The 22,373-nt window shown below is 52.7% G+C and overlaps 1 protein-coding gene across 6 annotated transcripts in view; it reads left to right on the top strand.

Moving 5' to 3' along the window:
• LOC121464752 (trinucleotide repeat-containing gene 18 protein-like) overlaps positions 1-22,373 on the top strand; it is a 92,971-nt gene that overhangs the window by 64,938 nt on the left and 5,660 nt on the right. For all 6 annotated transcript variants that reach the window (XM_041677807.1, XM_041677805.1, XM_041677803.1 and 3 more), the window contains 9 exons: positions 7,500-7,927; positions 10,796-10,945; positions 11,514-11,655; positions 13,742-13,859; positions 14,339-14,414; positions 14,507-14,615; positions 18,846-18,962; positions 19,807-19,974; positions 20,268-21,622. In XM_041677807.1, coding sequence (XP_041533741.1) covers positions 7,500-7,927; positions 10,796-10,945; positions 11,514-11,655; positions 13,742-13,859; positions 14,339-14,414; positions 14,507-14,615; positions 18,846-18,962; positions 19,807-19,974; positions 20,268-21,622 — 2,663 coding nt within the window. The remainder of the gene's footprint in view (positions 1-7,499; positions 7,928-10,795; positions 10,946-11,513; positions 11,656-13,741; positions 13,860-14,338; positions 14,415-14,506; positions 14,616-18,845; positions 18,963-19,806; positions 19,975-20,267; positions 21,623-22,373) is intronic.

Genomic DNA, 22,373 nt, shown 5'->3' with positions numbered 1-22,373 from the left:
TCACAAAGACAGAGAGACTGAGGCTCAGTGGGGGGGGGGCTTACCTGAACAGAATGGGGCTGCTACACTCTTGGGCTTTCACCTTCTAGGAGGGGTTACCATGGTCAAAGGAACAGCTTTCTTCACCCCCGTGCTGTCCTTAAAGATGCTGGTATCTTGAGGGTCTCCAGGAGCTCAGGGGAGGCCACTCTAGGCTAGCGACCTCTAGGGAGAGAAAGAGTGACAGGGGTACAGTTCACTGGAGAAGTTCTGTGAGTCCAGCAAGCAGGGGTGGGGGTGGCCTTGATGGCCTCCTGAAGCTAGGAACTGGAGGAGTCAGGGTTGGCAGACTGCTTTAGTGGGTTGAGGACATGACATGAATTGGGGCCTGAAGCTCAGTCTGACCCCACCTCACTTTCGTTATATCCCTGAATCTAGTCCCTGTGTCCCTGATGTGTCCCCAGCATAGTTAAACCAGATAGGATGGTGCACGTCCTTAATCCCAGCACGTGGGAGGCAGGAGAATGGTCAGGAATTCAACATAGCAAGTTGGAGGCCAGCCTAGAGTATATGAGTCCCTGTCTCGAGTGGGGGCCGTGGCGTAGGCGTGAGTCCGAGTCCCTGTCTCGAGTGGGGGCCGTGGAGTAGGCGTGAGTCCGAGTCCCTGTCTCGAGTGGGGGCCGTGGAGTAGGCGTGAGTCCAAGTCCCTGTCTCGAGTGGGGGCCGTGGAGTAGGCGTGAGTCCGAGTCCCTGTCTCGAGTGGGGGCCGTGGAGTAGGCGTGAGCCCTTTCTGGAAGAGGCAGAGAAGCTCCCTGGGGTTTTTTCCCAAGTCATCCCCAATTCTCCAGCCCACAGCACCTTTCTTCGCCCCTAAGACTCCCCACCTATTGCCCTGCCTTTCTGAGACTTTCACCTTTGCTGTACCTGTCTTGTTCTCCGAGTGTTAGGGATTTCAGCATATACTTCAATCCATTCTCATTTGTTTCAGTAGATGATTGTTTATTCTTCAACAGTTGTACACACATCAAAACAGTGTATCTTGGTCACATCTACCACCACTCCATTAATTAAATCATTTTTTAGAGTTTTACTTTTATCTACTTTGCTTGTATGTGTCTGGGTGCCTGCGTGGCACAGCAGACAGTCCTGAGGTCAGGTCCTGGGAATTGAACTCAGGTTGTCAGGCTTGGTGGCAGGCACCTTTTTCTGTTAAGTCATCTTCTTGGCCTCTAGTTGTTTGTTCAGGCTTCTTCAACCCCTCCTCCATTTTTCTGGCATGTGGTTTGTTCAGGTCTTGCCTCTGGGTATCAATCCTTCTGGAAATTGTACCAAAGTATCCTGAGCCTAAATCTTCAGCTTGGGGCCTTCAGGCGTTTTAATAGATAATCTATGGAGGTCACCTGGTGCTGACGTGACAGACAGCGGAGCTCACCTCTCCTCCCATTCCATTTGTGGTGTCCTACATCCAGAGTTCTCCCACAGCAGCTTCGAGCCTCAGAAGGAAACGTTCATGTTAGAGCAGCTGTACGCAGGCCTTTCTCTATCCAGCCAGCCGTGCACGGTGCTGAGCCACCAGCGAAGATAGCGCAAGATACTTTAGTCTTGTAGAGTCCCCTGTTGGGTCACATCATCACCAGAAAATAGTAACAAAGGTGTCCCTCAGGGCAGCTGACTCCTAAATGACTTCGGAGGCACAGGTTTCTCAATACTTACTCAGTTATACATCCAGGCTGTTACTAGACCGCTTCTTTTTTTTTTTTTTTTTGATTTTTCGAGACAGGGTTTCTCCGTAGCTTTTGGTTCCTGTCCTGGAACTAGCTCTTGTAGACCAGGCTGGCCTCGAACTCACAGAGATCCGCCTGCCTCTGCCTCCCGAGTGCTGGGATTAAAGGCGTGCGCCACCACCGCCCGGCCCACTAGACCGCTTCTTATCACGGACGCTTAACGTGAATAAAGAATAAGACTCCTCTGAAGGAGCAGCGAGCACTCTTAACTGCTGGACCCTTTCTCCAGCCCCTGTTACAAGTATATGGGTCTTTCACCCATGTGTATGTTGGTTCACACTTAGGGAAGAAGAAAGCATCAGCTTCCACGGAGATAGATGGAGTCACAGATGATTGTGAGCCAGCAAGCACATGAGAGCTGAGAACCAAACTCAGGTCCTCTGGAAGAGCAGCCAGTGCTCTTAAGCACTGAGCCATCTCTCCAGCCACTGCCCCCTCCCCATACTTTGAATGTCATAGGGTCTGTAGTAATTTATCTTCTTTTAGTGCCGATACATCCCTTGATCAGCCTGCATAGAACTTACCTGTTGCATGAATCCCCCCTTCTTTCGTTCTTTGTTACGTTTGTTTTGTGTACATGTGTGTATGGACCTGCCATCAGAAGACAGCTTTCGGGAGCTGGTTCTCTCCACAGTGTGAATTCCAGGGGCTCGGGTTCAGCTCATCAGGCCTGAGGTCAGGTTTCCTTACTTGCTGATGTGTGGCACCAGCCCGGGTTCATTGATTTCTGTTCTTTGCTTTCTTCTTTTTCCTTTGGGCAAGTCAGTCATCTGCAGCCAGTTCCTGTTTTGCAGGGTAGACACTTGGGTGGTCGATTTGAGACCTTGCTCTTTTCCAGTAGAAACATTGTTCAAAGCTATAAAACCTCCCGGAAAACACAGATTCTCACACAGGCTGATGCTTCGGGGCTTCTCAGTAGTCAGGGATCATTCTAAATTTCTCTTGGGATTTCTACTCTGATCCAGTGATGACTCAGAAAGTCATCTCCAGACATTTGAGGGTCGCTGCTTGGCCTTCTTGTGGATCTCTGCTTGTATTCCATTCTAGTTGGAAAGCCCATTCTATCATTTCAACGGAAAGAAAATGAATCTGAAGCTCTGTGGTGCTCCCAGGAAGTAAACACATACTACGTACTGATAGTCTGTTAACTGTTAGTCACGCCGGTGGGATTCTGTGCAGTTCAGATGTGCTCTCTCCATCATTCTGCTAGAGATTGGTGCTAACATCTGCAACTAGAATGTGCAGAATTCGCTTTTGCCTCTTTTAATTCTGTCAGATTTTGCTTTACACATTTTTAGCACTGTTTCTGAGTGCATACATAGTCTTGATTATTTTGTTACCTTCTTGATCATCATTGTTACCAAGTATTCCTTTCTCCCTCCAGGAAGATGTCTTGTTCTAAAATACACTTTTATTTGATATTACCTAGTCATTCTGGTGTTCTTTTTTTTGAAGGTTTATTTATGTATATGAGTGTTCTAGCTGCATGTATGCCTGCGTGCCACAATAGGGCACCAGATCTCATTATAGATGGTTGTGAGTCACCTTGTGGTTGCTGGGACTTGAACTCAGGACCTCTGGAAGAGCAGTCACTGAGCCAACTCTTAGCTGCTGAGCCATCTCTCCAGCCCCCTGGTGTTCTTTCTTTAATTTTTAAAAATGTATCATTGTGTAGGTGATGTATACACATGGGCATGTGTATCCCAGTGCATGTGATGGAATGGGAGAACCGAAGTTGTCTTCTGATCTCTGTCCTGTGTTGTGTGCACACCCACCTCCCTCCCTCCCTCCCTCCCTCCCTCCCTCCCTCCCTCTCTCCCTCCCTCCCAACAAACAAATCCTCTCATTCTTTCTAAGCAGCTACTTCTTCCCCATCCTGTGGATTCCCGTTTCTGACACTGCACAGCAATGAGGCCCTGTAATAAATACATAGCCTTGTGTGCTTGGCACCTTTCATTCACCACAGTGTTTTTGAAGTTTGTCTGCGTGGTAACAGTTGCTAGGACGTCATCGATTTATAAGCCACATGGTTCATCTCTGTACCACATCCACTCCTTAGTTGATGCCTATTTGAGTGGTTTCCATTTTTAGGCTTTTATAGCTATTGCTGCTTTAAATGTCTGCATGCAGGTGTTTTTTTTTTTTTTCTCTCTTTGTTTTTGTAGGCGTGAGGAAATGTTTTAATTCTTCTATACTTGAATTGCTCAGTGATTTGGGAACTTTGTTTAGCCTTTTGAGGAACTAATAAACCTTTCTCTTTTTATTTTTAAAGATTTTTTTAACTATGTGTGTTTGTGTGTGTGTGTGTGTGTGAGAGAGAGAGAGAGAGAGAGAGAGAGAGAGAGAGAGAATGTGCACTTGAGTGCAGATGCGCACAGAGGGCAGGAAGGAGCTGGTGGTAATGAGCCTCCCGTATGGGTGCTGGGAACTGAACTTGCAATAGTAGTACATGCCTGTAACCTGAGTCATCTTTCCAGCTGTTTGTTTTAGTTATTATTATGTGCGTGTGTGTGTGTGTGTGTGTGTTTGTGTGTATATGCACACCACTACATGCATGTGGAGGTCAGAGGTCAACTTTATAGGTTCAGTTTTCTCCTACCTTTGCCTGTGTCCTGGGGATCAAGCTATGTTGGCTAAGCTTGTGCAACAAGGGCCTTAACCCGCCGAGCTATCTTACTGAGCTCGCTGAGCTGTCTTACTGATGAAAGACAATTTAAGAGGAAAAAAAGAGTTTATTTTAGCTCGCAATTATAGTTTACAGTCTTCAAAGCAGGACAGTCAAAGTGGCAGGGACATCACAGAGCTGAGCACATTTTCAGCCACAGTTAAGAGCAGGGAGAAAAACGAATGCATGAGCTTTGTTGCTCAGCCTAGGGGATGACGCCACCCACAGTGGGCTGGATCTTCTTACCTCAGTTAATATAATAAAGACGATACCCACGGACATGCCCACAGGCCAACTTGATCCAGACAATCCCTCCTTAGGACTCTTCCCAGGTGACCAAAGCTGAGTTGACCTATAAGGACTTGTCTAGAGCAGGTCCCTATAGCTCTGGGGGGTCAGTAAACCCTTATTTCCAGTTCTGCAGTTTCCAGTTGGCAGTTTCTTTAATGGTCTCATTTCTTTAGTGAAATTTCCATGCATTGAAAACTGAATTTGGGGCTGGGGATTTGCTCAGTTGGTAGACTGTTTAGCACGCACAGGTCTCTGAATGTCACCCACACGTAAACTAGGCGTGATGGTGCACTTTGCTCTAGAGACGGAGGGAGGTGGGTCAGAAGTTCAAGGTCATCCTAACACTGGGTTTGATGCAGAAGTAGGCTACTTGAGACAGAGGTGGAAGGGGAGGGATATGAATTGGGGTTTTTTTTTTGCTCTTACTCTGTAGCCCAGGCTGGCCTGAAATTTGTGCTCTTCCTAACCCAGCCCTGGATGCTCAGGTTGCAGGCTTATGATGCCTGGCTGCCGTGGCGGCATCGGAGAGCTCGTTGGTCAGCCCGTGTTAGCTTTATCTTAGGGTCAGGTTCTTTGTGTCTTGTGGGTTTGTGTGTGAGCATTATGGAGGAGGAGTTGGTCAGAGAGAGAACTTCTTTATTTTTCATAAGTGAGTATTTCTCTTCTTTCAGTAAATAGAAATTTAACAGGACTTACTTGGTCTTTCTAGTCTTTGTTCATGTTGTGTGTGTTTGTGTGTGTGAGTACATGCACACGCGTGTGTGTGTGGCATATGGAGGCTGGACGGTAACCTCCAGTTTCATTCCCCAGTTTTCTGAGGCAGCACCTCTCACTGCCTGGCACTCGCTCCCTAAGGAGGCTAGGCCGGAGCCCCTGTCTCTGCACCCCCAGCTCTTGGTTCACAGGTCACTACCACACCTGGCTTTCTTACTTAGGCGCTGGGAATTGGACTCGAGTCCTTGGGCTCTCAAGACCGAACCCTCCCCGTGTCCTCCAGGGCAGTTTCTGCTGACCGGGCCGCTCTGAGTTTGTTCTGTGGGTAGTTGGCTGTAGGCTCGTTCTCAGGTGCTGCTAGGCGCAGTTTGGAATGGCCTCTCCTCTGCTAGTTCTTTAGGTCTCTCTTTCCTGATGTCTGAGGTCAAGATTAATTTTGTTGGCATGCTTCCACCACGCTTCCACCTCGCCCTGAATTTCTGAGTAGGGGGTTCAAGGCCGAGGTCTGACCCCTGTAGCTTTAGCTTTTCTCCCAAGAGCACTTTCTCCAGTGTTTTCCAGCAGGGACCGTGCACCGAGGATGACCTTGAACTCCTGCCTTTGCCTCCCAAGTGCTTGAGATTGTGGACCTGTGTTATCAGGCAGGTTTTATGCTGTGCTGGGGACAGCACCCAGGGCTTCGGGCTTGCTAGGCTAGCAACTCTTTTGTTGTTGTTTGTTTGTTTTTCTGTTGTTGAAGACAGGGTTTCTCTGTGTAGCCCTGGTTGTCCTGGAACTCGCTCTTGTAGACCAGGCTGGCCTCGATCTCAGAGACCTGCCTGCCTCTACCTCCCAAGTACTGGGATTAAAGGCCGTGCGCCACCATTGCCTAGCTATAGGCTAGAAGCTCTTGACTGCTGTGCCACACTCCAGAGCCCCCAAAGCTCACAATGCCCCAGCTCTATGGCCTGAACGCTCGTCTTGTACGGGAATGCACCCCTGCCTCCACCTCCCGCTGCTTCCCTGTGCATTTCATCAGGGAGAAGCTTATTAACAAGTTAATTAACAAGCTCTTTAAGCTTTGAAGGGACTTCTCAAGGGCCGCCTCCCACCCCATCCCTGCCACTGTGGCTGCCTTTGCGAGCTCTGTGCCTCCCATGGGGGTCCCTGTGAGCAGACTGGGAGTCAGTAGGGCTCGGGGTGGGCCCTCAGCTCCTCTGCTGGAGGTTGTTGGTCTTCTAGGGGATTGTCAACCTGGGGATTGTCAACCCGGCAGGGTATCTTGTTTGTGGGATGATAGACATACCCTTTATTTTAGCCTTTGTTTCAAAGGGACGTGCCACCAACTGAGCCCCCGAATGCTGCTCCTAGGGGCTAGCTCTGTATTTGAGGTTTGGGGACAGGAGAGACCCCAAGAGAACTCAGCTATTTTTAGGCCAGAGCAGGCTGAGAAAGGCCACAGTGCGGATGGAGAAGCTAGAAGAATGGAGTCAGAGGGACTGTGAACAGAGAGGGAGCACCCTGGAGGATTGGGTGGGTCGCAGCGTAACTGTGTTTCCCAGTTCAAGGTTGTTATGCCCTGGGCTGAGGGAACAGCGTCTCAGAGAGCCAGGGCATAAGAAAGAGGCTCTCCATTGTGTAGGGAAATGTTGAGCCACCTGAAGATGGAGGATGGGACCGCTCAGGAGCCTACCAACAGAGAGTGGGCCTGACTGATTTAGGACCCTAGAGCAGGAAGGGGCTCTGTCAGGGGGAGGAAGATGGGCCTCGAGCTTGGGACTTTCCCCACAGCCTCCTTGTGCAGCTCTTACATCAACCTGCCTAGTTTGGGGCTTTTCTGAGAGACAGTGTAGAGGCACCTGCGGACCTAGGGCCTACATATCTTAGCAGTGCTCTTGGGGTTGTGGTTGGGAGCAGCAATGGGATAGGGGACTCGGGTGAGCCCTTGTCTTTCTCTGAGCCTCAGTTTACCTCCTGATAACAGGAGAGGATGCCACTGGTGGGGATGGACCTGTGGGGCCTAAATGAACGGGAAGACCCGTGGAGACCCTACCCACCAGCTCCCGCCTCCTCCTTTCCACGTCCAGGTACAGAGTTCGAGTACACAGACTCAGAGAGTGAAGTCAAGGTTCCCAAGCAGCCATCTGCTGGGCTGCTGAGGCCCAAGAAGGGAGTTGGGGAGCCAGGCCAGTCTATGGCTGCCCCTGTACCTAGTGCCCGGGCCTCCGGTCCCACCAGCCCAGACAAAACCAAGCTGGCCTCAGAAAAGGGACGCAGAGCCCGGAAAATACGTGGCCCCAAGGAACCCGGCTTCGAGGCAGGGCCAGAGGCCAGTGATGATGACCTGTGGACTCGACGCCGGAGCGAGCGCATCTTCTTGCACGATGCCTCAGCTGCCGTCCAGGCGCCCAGCAACACGGCACCAACACCCAAGCCCAGCCGCTGTGGCAAGGGTGGTGCCCCAAGCCCACGCAAGGACACCGGCCGAGCCAAGGACAGGAAGGACCCCAGAAAGGTAAGGGGCTCAGCACAGGTCCCCTGGTCTCCATCCTATGGCTTTGATGTCAGCAGTCTGCCCTTGGAAGGGACAACCATGTTTGATGGTCAGGAAGAACCTTGTTTCCTCCTCCTGTTCACCCATCATCTAAGAACACTATGTTAAAAATGTGAATTAATACTGGGAACCTGTGTTAACTGTAACAAAATAACTAACACAATCAATTTATAAAGAAGAGATTTCTGGGTTTGGTGACTCTTGTATATAACCCCAGCACTTGGATTATTTGGTTGGGGTGTGTGTGTGTGTGTGTGCGCGCGCCATGGCACATGTGTGGAGCCAAAGAACAACTTTCTGCAGTCCGTTCTCTCCTTTCACCCATTTGTGGGTTCTGACGATCAAAACCCTGGGCACCAAGCTTGCAGGAAAAGCCCGTTTGTCTACTGAACCATCTCATCAGCTCTTGCTTAGATTTTTAGACAGGGTCTCTTCTAGCCCAGGCTGGCCTTGAACTTCTGGTCCTTCTGCCACTACCACATACATGTTGTAGTCTTGAGGTCTGAAGCACAGTTTCAATGTGCTGGTCCCCTAAGCTGTTGCATTTAACTCCAGGCCTTCAGCAGAGATTTACAGTGTCAGCGTGTGGGTACCACCTTCTGTGACGGTTTGCTGGACACCTAGGTTATTTCCAGTTCTTTATTTGGATGTCCCCGTTTGAACGGCATTGGTCAGTTCCCACTGCACCTGCAGGGCCGAGTACCTAGATCTCTATAATGAGATATCCAGGAGGAGGTCCTCCATTGCAGAGCCCTGGGAAGTTTCACACATCCTCAGGTGGCTAGGCATCTAAGCCGTGTGCCCTTCCAGGAATATGGCTGCTAGAACTCATTGGTAAGGTTTTATTGTTGTTCTTGTTGGGTTTGGATAGCATTTCAGTGAGTAATTAAATAAACCTGGTTCCTCCATGGCATTGGACAGCTCTCAGTAAAACAGAGCCTCTGTAAGATACCAGTGGTGCTCAGAGGGGACATGTCATGCAGGACTTTAGTGAATCTGTATTGAACAAAACTAAATGTAGAAAAAAAACCTAAATGTAGAGTGTTTGCCTGTACCTCAGGTGGTATGTGTGTTATGCCACAGTTTTTAAGAAGGTTAAAGGCTGGAGGCACCTTTGTGAAGTGCTTCCTTAGGATTCCTCAGTAAGACAGTGGGCGTGGCTCAGTGGCAGAGCCCCTGCCTAGAATCCCCCAGTGAGGGGCTGGCGTGTGGCTCAGTGGTAGAGCACCTGCCTAGAATCCTCCAGTGAGGGGCTAGAGTTCTGACTCGGTGGTAGAGCCCCTGCCTAGAATCCCCCAGTGATGGGCTGGGGTGTGGCTCAGTGGTAGAGTACCTGCCTAGAATCCCCAGTGAGACACTGGAGACATGGCTAAGACATGGTAAAGCCCCCTCCTAACATGCTTAAGGCTCTGAGTTTATGAATCATCCCCAGCAAAGAAAACAAAAAGTTCATATGTGAATGTTTCTGTGTAGTTACCTGGTTGTGTGTGCTTTCTGGGAAGTTCTGTGAGGCCATACCGGCTGCCAGTAGGAGGATTGTTGCAGAAGCTCTCACATTTTAGCACTTTTTTTGTTTGTCTGTTGGTACAATAAATCATATGGTAATGATAAATTAATTGTGAGGCCTGGCAGGATGGCTCAGTGGGTAAAGGCAGTTGCTACCAAGCCTGAGCATTGATACCTGAGTTCAACTCCTAGAACCTACGTTGTGGAAAGAGAGAAGTGATTTTGGCAGATTGTCCTCTGCCCACCACGTGCACACTTGGCACAGACATACACTCACATACACGCACACACATACAATAAGTATAGAAAACGTAAGAAAGGAATAGTAGCGGGTGATGAGAACTGAGAACACTTGTATGGAAGAGGAGTGTCTGCTCTGTCTCAGGTGTGGCATGACGAAGGTCCCATGGTTGTGGGAGGCGCTCCTGACAGGGACCCTGCAGGCATCAGGGCTGGCGGGGGAGAGGTCCGCACCAGGTGAAGGATGAACTCAAGTCAGCACTGCTTGGGCAGGTCTGGGTCAGAACTCCCGGAGTCTGGCGTCTCTGTTTACTCTCCCACGTTTCAGCACGTCATTTCCATGTGACAGTTGTTACAGTAAAGCTTCTGGGATGGTGCTGTCTAACCTCCCTTGCAAAGTAGCAAGGCACCTGTGACCTTTGCAGTGCAAATGAGTCCGATTGACAGATAAAACAGAGCTGAGGTGAGAGTCTAGAGGAAGGATTTGCAATAAGCATAGGATGGATTCTCCTGATGGGGGATGCAGAGCGCCTGGGACCTCTTTCATAGGATGGCTCTCTTCACTGAGAGACAAAGCTCATGGTCGGGCCTAGGCTATTGGGGGTTCAGGAAGTCTGACTCCATAGCAGAGCAAAAGGTCACCAGGATGTCAGACAGCATCTACCCCAGCCTCCTGGGTGAAGACGGCAGACATTTTCTTTCTCTGAAGAAGAGAGGCCTGGACCTCCTAATGCATTTCAGGAGCTACGGCTCCCCCCCCCCCCAGCAGCCCCCACCTCCTCACCTGAGCAGCCTGGCCCCTGCCCCCCTCACCTGAGCAGCCTGGCCTCCCCCCCACCTCCTCACCTGAGCAGCCTGGCCCCCCTCACCTGAGCAGCCTGGCCTCCGCCCCCCCACACCTGAGCAGCCTGGCCTCCCCCCACCTCCTCACCTGAGCAGCCTGGCTCCCGCCCCCCCCTCACCTGAGCAGCCTGGCTCCCGCCCCCTCTCACCTGAGCAGCCTGGCCTCCCCCCCACCTCCTCACCTGAGCAGCCTGACCTCTATGCCCTCTGACAAATTCTCCCTTTTGTTTTCCCCTCTAGAAGAAGAAAGGGAAAGAGGCTGGGTCAGCAGCCACGCTGCCACCAGCCCGGGTGCCCACCCTGCCCGACTCCAGGGCACCTCACACAGGGCCCCTGGCGACTGCCAGACGGAGCAAGGCCAAGGCCAAAGGGAAAGAGGCGAAGAAGGAGGTAAATTGAGGCTGGATGGGGGCTCAGTTCCAGGGGTGGGCCTGCAGTGTCCTCATCCATTGTTGTCGTTGTGTGTGTGTCCCCTCCCCAGTGCTGGGGGTGGTTGTGACAAGTCAGAATGTCCTCTGTGTGCTGGCTCAGTTCTCAACCAAGCCTCCTATCTTATTGGGAACCCAGGGGCACCCAAACTGCTAGCCTGAGACCTGGCCTTCGGCAGTGCTCCCCTCGGGGGGTCCTAAGGCTTTTCTCTGTTGACAGAGGGCCATAGCGTGCCTGCCTGTGCCATCACCATAACTGAGCTTTCCCTCAGTTTCACTGTACATGGCCAGAGCTCAGTTTCTCTTAAGGTAGAGGCCAAGGTGTCCACCGTGATAGCCTGAGGAGAGGGTACTGAGCACTGAGTAACAGGTACTGTGCTGAGTACACAAGGCTTGGGCCACACTGCTCATATCCATTGCTTCCGCAAACTGACCCTGGCCCTGGCTTTCCGAGGAACGCTCCCAGAATGGCAGAATGACCCGTGACCCGTGGCTTGTGCAAACCTATCTGTGTGTGTGTTCTCCCCCAGAACCGAGGAAAAGGGGGTGCAGTGAGCAAACTGATGGAGTCCATGGCAGCAGAGGAGGACTTTGAACCAAACCAGGACTCAAGCTTCTCTGAGGATGAGCACTTGCCCCGAGGTGGGGCCACCGAGCGACCTTTGACCCCAGGTGAGTGTCCTGAGAGTCTGCAGTGGTGGTGGTGGGGTTACCTGGCAGTGTGGGGCGCTCAGCCCAGGCTGAAGCTCTGAGGCAGGGGGTGGGGGGGCTCAGCTCCAGCCAGCCTGTGGTGTGGATAGTGAGGGGTGGGGTAGGCAGAGGAGACCCTTGCAGTGTCTGAGTGACACAGGTCTCCACAACTAAGGATGTATGTCTTACTGTAAACCTGGCTGTGCGGGAGACAGGGAGACAAGCCGGAAGCTGCTGGCAGCGAGCCTCAGCTACCTTTGGGACAACATGGCGGGGGGGGGGGCGGATGAGGGCAACAGAGGCAAGTTAGAGCATGATGGGGTTTAGGTGGGTGAGTGGACGGAATGTGGGGGGTGGGGTCATTTGAGCAGATGTGTAAGGATTGATGCTGATCCTGGGGGGGTCTATGAGGTGGGTCCCAGGAGTATGAGCGGCCACACACTTGAGTGTGATGGCTACGGTTTGGAGGTGTTTCAAGGATGCCCTGAGGAGGGCACTTGGTCTGAGCTAGGAGGAGTGACGATGGATGTGAACTGTTGGGAGAGCTAGGCTATCCCTGTTGGGTATCGTGGTCATTCTGGTGATGGATCAACCAGCCACATCCTCATATCTGTGTCTAGGCGATAGCACTGACCCCAGCAGGCACGCTGAGGGCGGGTGATGATGCGTGGTCCACGCTATAGCACTGTGCTGCTGGACAAAGACCAGAGTGGTGCAGCCAGGCCCCATGTGGGTAACTGAGAACCAGGAGGTCTCCCCTGTCTCTGTGTAGAGCTAGCTGTCTCTTTTCTGCTGCCCAATGCTGGCATTCTCAAGCCCAGCTTAAAGGGTGTGTGATGTTCCCTCTGTCCGTGAACATGGGTCTTGGGGCGTGGGATTTTCTTCCATTGTGAGACTCCAGAGCTGCCTGGTTTTTATTTATTTATTTATTTATTTGAATTCCACACAGGCTGAGCCACATCCTCAGCCCACTGGCTTTTGGGGGCCTCTTATTCTTGGATTCTAGGCAGGTTGACTGTGGTGGAGCCATACCCCAGCCCCTCACTGGGGGATTCTAGGCAGGGGCTCTACCACTGAGTCACACCCCAGCCCCTCACTGGGGGATTCTAGGCAGGGGCTCTACCACTGAGTCACACCCCAGCCCCTCACTGGGGGATTCTAGACAGGGGCTCTACCACTGAGTCACACCCCAGCCCCTCACTGGGATATTCTAGGCAGGGGCTCTACCACTGAGCCACACCCCAGCCCCTCACTGGGGGCTCTAGGCAGGGGCTCTACCACTGAGCCACACCCAGCCCCTCACTGGGGGCTCTAGGCAGGGGCTCTACCACTGAGCCACACCCCAGCCCCTCACTGGGGGCTCTAGGCAGGGGCTCTACCACTGAGCCACACCCCTCACTGGGGGATTCTAGGCAGGGGCTCTACCACTGAGCTCTACCCTCAGCCTTCTTTCTAACTTTTCAAGGTGGAATTTCACTTAGTTGCCCCAGCTAGCCTGAGCTTACAGTGTAGCTTAGGCTGGCCGTGCATCTTCAGTCTTCCTGTCTCTTGTGCCATTGGGATGCCCCCAGTAGAGCTCTTTTTCATGTTTGCCACTGACAGGGGCCAGGTGCATAAGGGTGTATTGAGAAGAGAAAGGGAGGGGCTAAGACTCGGGGTGGACCATCTCTGTGGGGCCTCAGGTGGAGAAAAAGAACACCGTTCTAGGAACATAGTGTTGAAGGAAGGAACCCTCAACATCTGTTAGGGTACTTCCCAGCCCGGAATCTCAAGAATATTCATCTATGAAATGAAAGGGTTTGCTGTTCCTGGCTTGGCATTTACCTGAGGCCTTCCTAGTTGTCTATAAAGTCTGGGAAGAGGGGCTGCCCATCCCTCACCCCGTGTGCACATGGGACCCAGTGTGGACAGTGGACAGCCATGTCCACACGTGTCCTACAGCTTTACCTGGACACCCCAGAGCCCTCGTTTTTTAGAAGGGGCCTGTGGAGTCATCCGGGAAGGCCTGGGGAAGTCTCCCCTAGACATGCACTGATGCTCCCTGGCTTCGCCGCCCATCCCTCTGCAGCCCCCCGCTCCTGCATCATTGACAAGGACGAGCTGAAGGACGGCCTGCGCGTGCTGATCCCGATGGACGATAAGCTGCTGTACGCTGGCCACGTACAGACGGTGCACTCGCCGGACATGTGAGTGCCTTCTGTGGGGTATTCTGGCTCAGCTCCCATGCCCACGTCTGCCGTGAGGCATCTGGGCAGGCTGCTTCTCCCCTCTCTGAGCTGGGAGAGCAGCAGTGTACGGGGTTCTGGGGAGTCACTGAGGCCAGTAGTTGGGAATTGCATCAGAGTAGACCCCCAACTTCTGCTGGGCGGAGCTAGGCCTTTTGGGACCCAGCAGGAAGTGGGTAAGTGAGGTGTGTAGTTCTCCTTTGGAACTGGAGGTCTGATTGGGCATGACGTCCAGCCCCTGAATTATATCAACGAGAAAGTTGGGTATGGGAAGGGTGAGAACGCAATCCATTTTTCATATAAGTTAATAAATACCCCAAGCCTATTCCCACAGACCAAATGGTCAAGCTGGTAGTACTCTGTCCAGGGTAGCGCAGCCTCTGGAAGGAAGTGGGTTCTCTGGCCACTGCCCCATTGTACTTTTGGCCCTGGCCTTGCAGATACCGCGTGGTGGTGGAAGGCGAGCGTGGGAACCGTCCCCACATCTACTGCCTGGAGCAGCTGCTGCAGGAGGCGGTGAGTGGGAGGGGGTGCGGTGGCCCCACAGCCCGGAGGGAGGGGGCTTCGCTTCTGGTCACCCTCTGACCCTCAGCCCTGTACTCCGCCAGATTATAGACGTGAGGCCGGCCTCTACACGCTTCTTGCCCCAGGGGACCAGGATCGCCGCCTACTGGAGCCAGCAATACCGCTGCCTCTATCCAGGCACTGTGGTCCGAGGTGAGACACCCAGCTCCTAATAAGTCATTATCAGTTCATCTGGTCGATGCAGCCAGCTTCCGGCTGACTTCATTGGAGAGGCAGTTGCTGGTTTGCATAACCGAACTCCAGGGAGGGCTTTCTGGTTATGGCTTGATCCGGGTCCTGTTCTGCTGAAGTAGGCAGGACTCAGGCTCTTGGAATCTGGCTATATACCAGCTTTCTTGGGAAGGTGTTACACCTTCACGAAGCCTGTCTCACCCTCCTGGTTTTCCTGGTCAGTGGGTGACTGGCTTGGCTCATAACATTTGTTGAGGCTTCTGCAGGGCTTCCACAGAGGTGGACCCATTGTAATCCTGTTCTTGCCGCTAAGGAGTGAAGCTGGCTTTCCTTCTTCATGGACAGTGTATCACCAGGGATTTTCCATTGCTGGAAAACCTAGAGAAAATATCAGGGCGGAAGGACCTCTGTTGACTTGCAGTCTAGGCAGGCTAGATTGACTCTGTTGATTCGGGTCTGTGTCAGGATAGAGTGGCACAATCACGTGACCAAGGCTGCTCACAGGCTACATGGGAAACAAGAGAGTGTGAGGAGACCAGTCGTCAGGTACAACCTTTAGAGAGCCTGTCTCTGGTGACCTTCTCCTCCGGTGAGGCTCTGCTGCTGAAGGTTCCCACCCTGTGTTAGCACCTGGGTGTGAAGTATTCGGCATGTGGGAAAGCCGGGATGTTGTTAGCCCCACAGAGAGTGGATGGTGGGCAGATGGAAATACATAGGCTGGGGGCTGGGATGAGGACTTGGGCTCAGAACGCTTGCTTCAACATCATGAAAATTAGAGTTCAGATCCCAGCCCCTGTGTAACAAGCTGCATTTCCTATACACACGTGGAGTGCCAGCTCTGTGAGGTGTGGAGACAGGAGGATCACCCGAGCTCACAGAAAATGTGGGCCTCTGATTTCAGGGAGAGATTTTGCCTTAAAGGAATAGGTGGAGAGTGATAGAGAGGATAACTAATGCCCTCTGCTAACCTCTGATGCCCTCTGCTGACCTCTGCACGTGCATGCACACACACACTCTCTGTCGTTCACACAGTCCTGTGTATACAAACAAATTAATGACTACATATTCTAAAGCCAAAAGAATAAAACGGGTAAGGGACTGGAGAAATGGCCCAGTGGTTGAAGATGCTCGTTTCTCTTGCAAAAGACCCAAGTGGGTTTCCTAGCAACCCATATGGCAGCTCACAAATGTCTGTAACTCGAGTTTAGGGGAATCTGACGCCCCCTTCTGGCCTCCATGGGCTACTGCATACACATGGTACACAAACACATGCAGGCACACACACATACACGTAAATAAAACTGAAGAAGTCTTAATAAAGAAATAAATGGGTACACGAGAAGATAAAGGTGTGTCACGCAGACAAGTGACGCAGATGCTTGCGTAGCTCTAGCCGTAGTCATTCCAAAACCAGGGTACCCGGGGATACTGGTGTTGGTTGGACCAGAAGGCCAATCACAGCACACCGCTTGGCTGCTTCGCATTTTACAAACCAGAAGACAGTATGCCATTAAACAGCAGGTGTTCAGGACAGTCTGGGCTACAGGTGCCCATCTGTAAGTCACTCATCAAACACCAGAAATCATGTCACTTATGGTAAACATTTATCAGGAGTGGCTTCTGAGATGTTCTGTCTTCAGTACCATGAAGGGCTGGGTTCTGCCAGGGCCCTTGGAGTTTTAGGCCCAAATCTGGCCAGCATCCTAAGGCTCCCCTTGGTCTCATCTGCGTGACATTCTGTCTCATTCATGGTTCATCTTTTCATTTTAACAGATCTTTCGGTAGTAGTTTGCTTGTTTGGGGATGTGGCTTCACGTAGCTCAGGCTAGACTCAAACCCTCTATGTAGACAATGAAGACTTTGACCTTCTGATCTCTCCTGCGTCCAGCTCCCAAGTACTGGGTGTATATACCATCTCACCAAGGAGACGCAGTGCCAGGGATGGAACCAGAACTTGGTGTGTTTGTGGCAGGCACTGTGCCAGCTGAGCCCCAGCCTCTCGTAGTTCTTGGAGAAAGAGTTCGTAGATGATAGTTTATCTGGTCCTATGTGTTACCATCTCTGTAGTCTACCCTCAGTTAGAGACAGTTGAGCTGCGTATAAATTCCACATTGGAAATAATTTCCCCTTAATACTCTCCCCTTCCTTTCCCCTTTCTCTGTCTGTCTCTCTCCCTCCCTCTTCCCCTTCCTTCTTTTCTTTCTTTTTCGGTTTTTCAATACAGCGTTTCTCTGTGTATCTCTGGATGCCCTGGAACTGGAACTTGATCTGTAGATCAGGCTGGCCTCGAACTCAGAGATCCACTTGTCTCTGCCTCCCGAGTTTCTCAGGTTAAAGATGTGTGCCACCACACCTGGCTATGTGTGCTTTTTATATTGAGCTTCCAGTATTATTTGATGAATTCAGCATGTTATAATTCCTAAATCTGGTGGCCGAGGAGATGGCTCACTGGATAAAGCAATTTCTTTGCGTGTGTGAGGAAGTAGAATTCAGATACCCAGCACCCACATAAATGCCAGGATAGCGGTCTCCCCATAATCCCCAACATGTGGGAGACAGACCTGGGATCCCCAGAGCCAGCCACTTTGCCTAGCTGAATCAGTGAGATCTGGGTTCATTGAGAGAACTCACCTCAGTATGTGAAGTGGAGCGAGATGGAGGATGCCCGTTGTCAACTTCTGGCCTTTACACACATACACACGTGTGAACTTGCACCTACCTAAACACACACTTCATACACACGCAGTAAAAATAGTAATTCCTATATCATTATAGGAGGCTCATTTTGCTGTTCTCTCTCTTTAGAACTTTTTAGTCTTCTCATCGTCTCTAGGTTTGCGATCTTGTGAGGATACCCACGTGTGCATGCAGTGCAGGCTTATACATGCCAAAGACATCCATGTGGAGGTCAGGGCACAGCTTGCAGGAGTCTGTTCTCTCCTACCATGTGACTCCCGGGGATGCAACTCCTGTCTTCAGGCTTGGCAGCAAGCATGTTTACCCATCCAGCCTTCTTGCCAGGCTGGGCTTAGAACTTTTGATCCTCCTGCCTCAGGCTCTGGAGTGTTGGGGTTATGGGCATGTACCACTACTGCTGGCTTGACTTTTTCCGCTCCCTTGAGGGTTAATTTGCAAGCAAACCTTTGCTCTATCAGCACACGTGTTTTTGGAGACTCTCACAGAGGGTGATTTGTTCATTTGTTTGAGATTCCCTTGGCTCTTTCTCGCCTTCTGTGTCCCCTCCTGGTCTGGGTTAGTTTTTTGTTTGTTTTGTTTTGGTTTGGGTTTTTCTTCTTCTTCTCATTAGAGATGGCCCTGGCATCTTTATTGATCCTTCATGAGGAGAGATTGAAGAGCCAGTCTGGAGCTCTGCATGCTGGTGGGTGGGCGGACTCTTCTGCTCAGGGATTCCCCAATCCTAGCCTGTGTAGGTCCTTCCCCCTCAGCTGGCCAGTGCCACAAGGCCCATGTCTTTGGGGATGTGGGCTTAGCATTTGCATATTGCGAAGGGGCTGGTGACCGTGCATTCAGTGTGAGGATGTACCCAGTACCCTTCAATCTAGGGCTGTGAGAGTCCATTCATGGGACTACTCCATTCTTGGCCTTGTTGGCCTCTACTCCTTCCAGCACAGTCAAGCCAAAGCCAAGCCATCCAGGCTAGGGGGCACAGGCCTGCCACCGCAGATACTTGGGAGGCTGAGGCAGGAGGATCCCAAGGTCGAGGTCTCTTCCCCAGGCTACAGAGTGAATTCAGACACCAGACTGGGCAACTTAAGTGAGGTCCTGTCTCAACAAATAAAAGTAAAAAAAAAAAAACAGGCTTTGTGGTTGAGTGATGACTTGCATGAGACCACAGTCAACTGTGACTACCCCTATGGAATCTTCTGGAATGTAGGTATAGCCCCACTTCCTGTCTTTGATATTCAGAGCTGATATATTGGTAATGCTTTTACAAAATGGTTTTGGGGAGAGTCTTTAGATATGAGCAAACCCAGGTATGGGTGCAGTCAGCTATCTCTTCCCCCAGCTGGCCTCTGTCCTTGACCTGTGTGGTTCTTAATGCCCACCCCTGCACAACTGTGTGTGTGTGTGTGTGTGTGTGTATCCCCCATGGTCCTCTAAGGCAGTGCCTCTGAACTGGCCTGCAGTCAGTCCCAGGAGCCTCCCTCCCTGACTGGCCTTTCCCTTCAGGGCTGCTGGACTTGGAAGATGACGGAGACCTGATCACTGTGGAGTTTGATGACGGAGACACAGGCAGGATTCCCCTCTCACACATCCGCCTCTTGCCACCTGACTACAAAATCCAGTGTGAGTGATGAACTTAGGCAGGGGGATGAGGGAGTGTCCCTAAAGTCCCGGCCCTTGCCTGGCTGATGAACTTAGGCAGGGGGATGAGGGAGTGTCCCTAAAGTCCCGGCCCTTGCCTGGCCACTGTTGCCCAGGTTCGCTCCACATATCTTTGGGCTCAGTTTGGCATTTGGTTCTCTCTTCTTTATTTACATTGCTGAGGATGAAACACAGGGTCTTGTATAAGCTAGGCAGGGGCTCTACCACTGAGTCACACCCCAGCCCCTCACTGGGGGATTCTAGGCAGGCACTCTACCATTGAGCCACACCCCAGCCCATCACTGGGGGATTCTAGGCAGGGGCTCTCCCCCTGAGCCATACCCCAGCCTCTCACTGGGGAATTCTAGGCAGGGGCTCTACCACTGAGCCACACCCCAGCCCCTCACTGGGGAATTCTAGGCAGGGGCTCTACCACTGAGCCACACCCCAGCCCCTCACTGGGGGATTCTAGGCAGGTGCTCTACCACTGAGCCACACCCCAGCCCCTCACTGGGGGATTCTAGGCAGGGGCTCTACCACTGAGTCACATCCCAGCCCCTCACTGGGGGATTCTAGGCAGGCGCTCTACCATTGAGCCACACCCCAGCCCCTCACTGGGGATCTGAAGTTCTGGATGCTGGTGGGTAGGCAGGAGTCCTCTGCTTGGGAATTTCCCCAGAGCTCTACCACTGAGCCACACCTTCAGCACTAGAGGATTCTAGGCCCTACTGCTGAACTCCCTAACATGGTTGGGTGCAGGTATCCCAGTGCATGTCAAAGAAACCTGATCAGTAATACCTGAGCCACTGTCTGCATTGTCCTGTAGGTGCTGAACCTTCCCCGGCACTCCTAGTGCCCAGTGCAAAACGGCGCAGCAGGAAGACCAGCAAAGACACTGGGGAAGGCAAAGAAGGGGCCACCACAGGGCCTCAGGAGGCCACAGGAGGAAAGGCCAGAGGGCGAGGACGGAAACCTGGTGCCAAAGCCAAGAGTGGTAAGTCGTCCCTGGCCTGGGAAGTACGGGGATGAGACCACTGTGGGAATCAGATTCTGGGGCTTGGGGCTTCCCGTGAATGACCAGTCTCTTGTCTTGTGAGAATTCCATGCGGCTGGGCAGTTTTACCTGGTTCGTATACTGATTAGAGAGTTGGCTGGTGTTTGAAGGACCTGGTCCCTGCCCAGGGTTCCCTGAGGACTTTCTGACTAGGGTCCCAGCTCACCCAGCAGGAAGTCCTGCCTCTCTTCCATCATTCCCCACCTTTGACCTCTAGTTGTCTTCTCTATCAGACAGAGCTGTTGTGCTGGAGGAGGGGGCAGCTGCGGATGAGGTACCCAGTGCTCCCTTGGCCCTGGAGCCCATCAACACCCCAAGTTCCAAGAAGAGTCCCCCGGAACCAGTGGACAAGCGGGCAAGAGCCCCCAAAGCTCGCTCAGTCTCTGCACAACCCAGCCCCATGCCACCCACCTTCTCCAGCTGCTCAGCTCCCGAGCCCTTTGGGGAGCTACCAGCCCCTGCTGCAACCCCACTCATCAATATGCCTGTTACCATGCCTGCCACTCGCCCCAAACCCAAGAAGGCTCGGGCTGCTGAGGGGTCAGGCGCCAAAGGTCCCCGGAGGCCAGGGGAAGAGAATGAACTGCTTGTCAAACTGGACCATGAAGGGGTCATGTCCCCTAAAAGCAAGAAGGCCAAAGAGGCCCTGCTCCTGCGGGAAGATCCAGGGCCCGGGGGTTGGCCGGAGTCCACGGGGTTGCTCAGCCTGGGTAGCTACCCACCAGCTGTTGGCAACGGTGAAACCAAGGCCACCTGGCCCAAGACTCTGGAGGGAGACCTCACTCAGGAGCCTGGGTCAGGGCTTCCATTAGAGGATCCTGGCAACTCCAATAGCCCGGACAAGACCCAGGCTGAACAAGATGGGGCTGAGGAGTCAGAGACCAGCAGCAGCAGCAGCAGCAGCAGCAGCAGCAGTAGTAGTAGTAGCAGCAGCAGCAGCAGCAGCAGCAGCAGCGGTTCCGAAACAGAAGGCGAAGAGGACACCGAGAAGAGCAGGGAAGACGGCCGGGGTGCAGGGGGTCGGACCTGCAGTGCCGCCAGCTCCAGGGCATCCTCTCCTGCCTCCTCGTCCTCTTCTTCCTCCTCTTCCTCTTCCTCCTCTTCCTCCTCTTCTTCCTCTTCCTCCTCCTCCTCATCCTCCTCCTCTTCCTCTTCTTCCTCCTCCTCTTCTTCTTCCTCTTCCTCCTCCTCCTCCTCTTCCACCACAGACGAGGATTCATCCTGCAGCTCAGATGATGAAGCGGCCCCTGCACCTGCAGCGGGTCCCTCCACACAGCCAGCGCTTCCCACCAAGGTGTCCAAGCCACCTAGCAAGGCACGCTCCTCAGCTCACTCCCCGGGCAAGAAGGCAGCCCCCACTGCCCAGCCTCCACCCCAGCCCCCGCCCCAGCCCCAGCAGACTCTGCAACCCAAGTCCCAGGCTGGGGCTGGGGCCAAGAGCCGACCCAAGAAGAGAGAAGGTGTGCACCTGCCCACCACCAAGGAGCTAGCCAAGCGGCAGCGTCTGCCATCCGTAGAGAACCGGCCGAAAATCGCTGCCTTCCTACCCGCCAGGCAGCTTTGGAAGTGGTTTGGCAAGCCCACCCAGGTAAATTCCTAGAAGGGAGCTGTAGATGGGGGTAGCCTTGAGTTACGTAAAAACACCCTGGGTTCCAAAATTCATTTAGTCCAGAATCCATGTCCTGTATTGTGTCCCTGCCCAGCCTGTTCCACAGCCTTCCCTTTGGGACTCCAGTGTGGACACTGCAGGGACCCACACAGGCCCTCCTGTGGTGCTCCAGCTGGAAAGGACGCTCCCAAGCTGTTTGGCAGCTAGCCTGCTTGTCATCGCTCCTGCCTCAGTGTCAACAGCTTATAAACCTCACGTTCAGAGAAGTGCAGGCTGGGTCTTAGCAACTTTGCCTGGCTTCAACCCTGTGTAGCCCCTGAACTATCCTGTGTGTGGTAGCAGGGGTCATGGGTCCCGCCTCCACTCTCACGGTCAGGGCTGGCCTTCCAGAAGCAGGTTCCAAGCACTCCCCATCCTCACCGTCTTATCATCCACCCACCTACGTGTACAAAAAGTACACATACATGTGTACACATGTGCCCACGCCTACTTGTGCAGAGGCACCAAGTGCTCACACGGGTGTACATTCAGGCCCGTAATGGTGCGTGTACGGGTGCTGTTATGTGCTGAATAGCAGAGTGCCAAACCCCATGCCACTCCCACCAACCACACACTGCACCCACTGGCGCGGCACCATGTCCGCTGTTGTGGAAAGTGGTTCCTGGCTAGGGGAAGTAAGCCACTAAGGGGTGGATCTGGAGTCTCTGTTGTTGCTGATTGTTTCCTGTCT

Source organism: Microtus oregoni, unplaced genomic scaffold (assembly GCF_018167655.1).
Source record: "Microtus oregoni isolate MIOR12 unplaced genomic scaffold, Mior012 000029F_ref0000214, whole genome shotgun sequence".
NCBI lineage: Eukaryota > Metazoa > Chordata > Mammalia > Rodentia > Cricetidae > Microtus > Microtus oregoni.
Note: the sequence above shows the minus strand (reverse complement) of the source record. Positions and strands in the feature narration are given on the sequence as shown.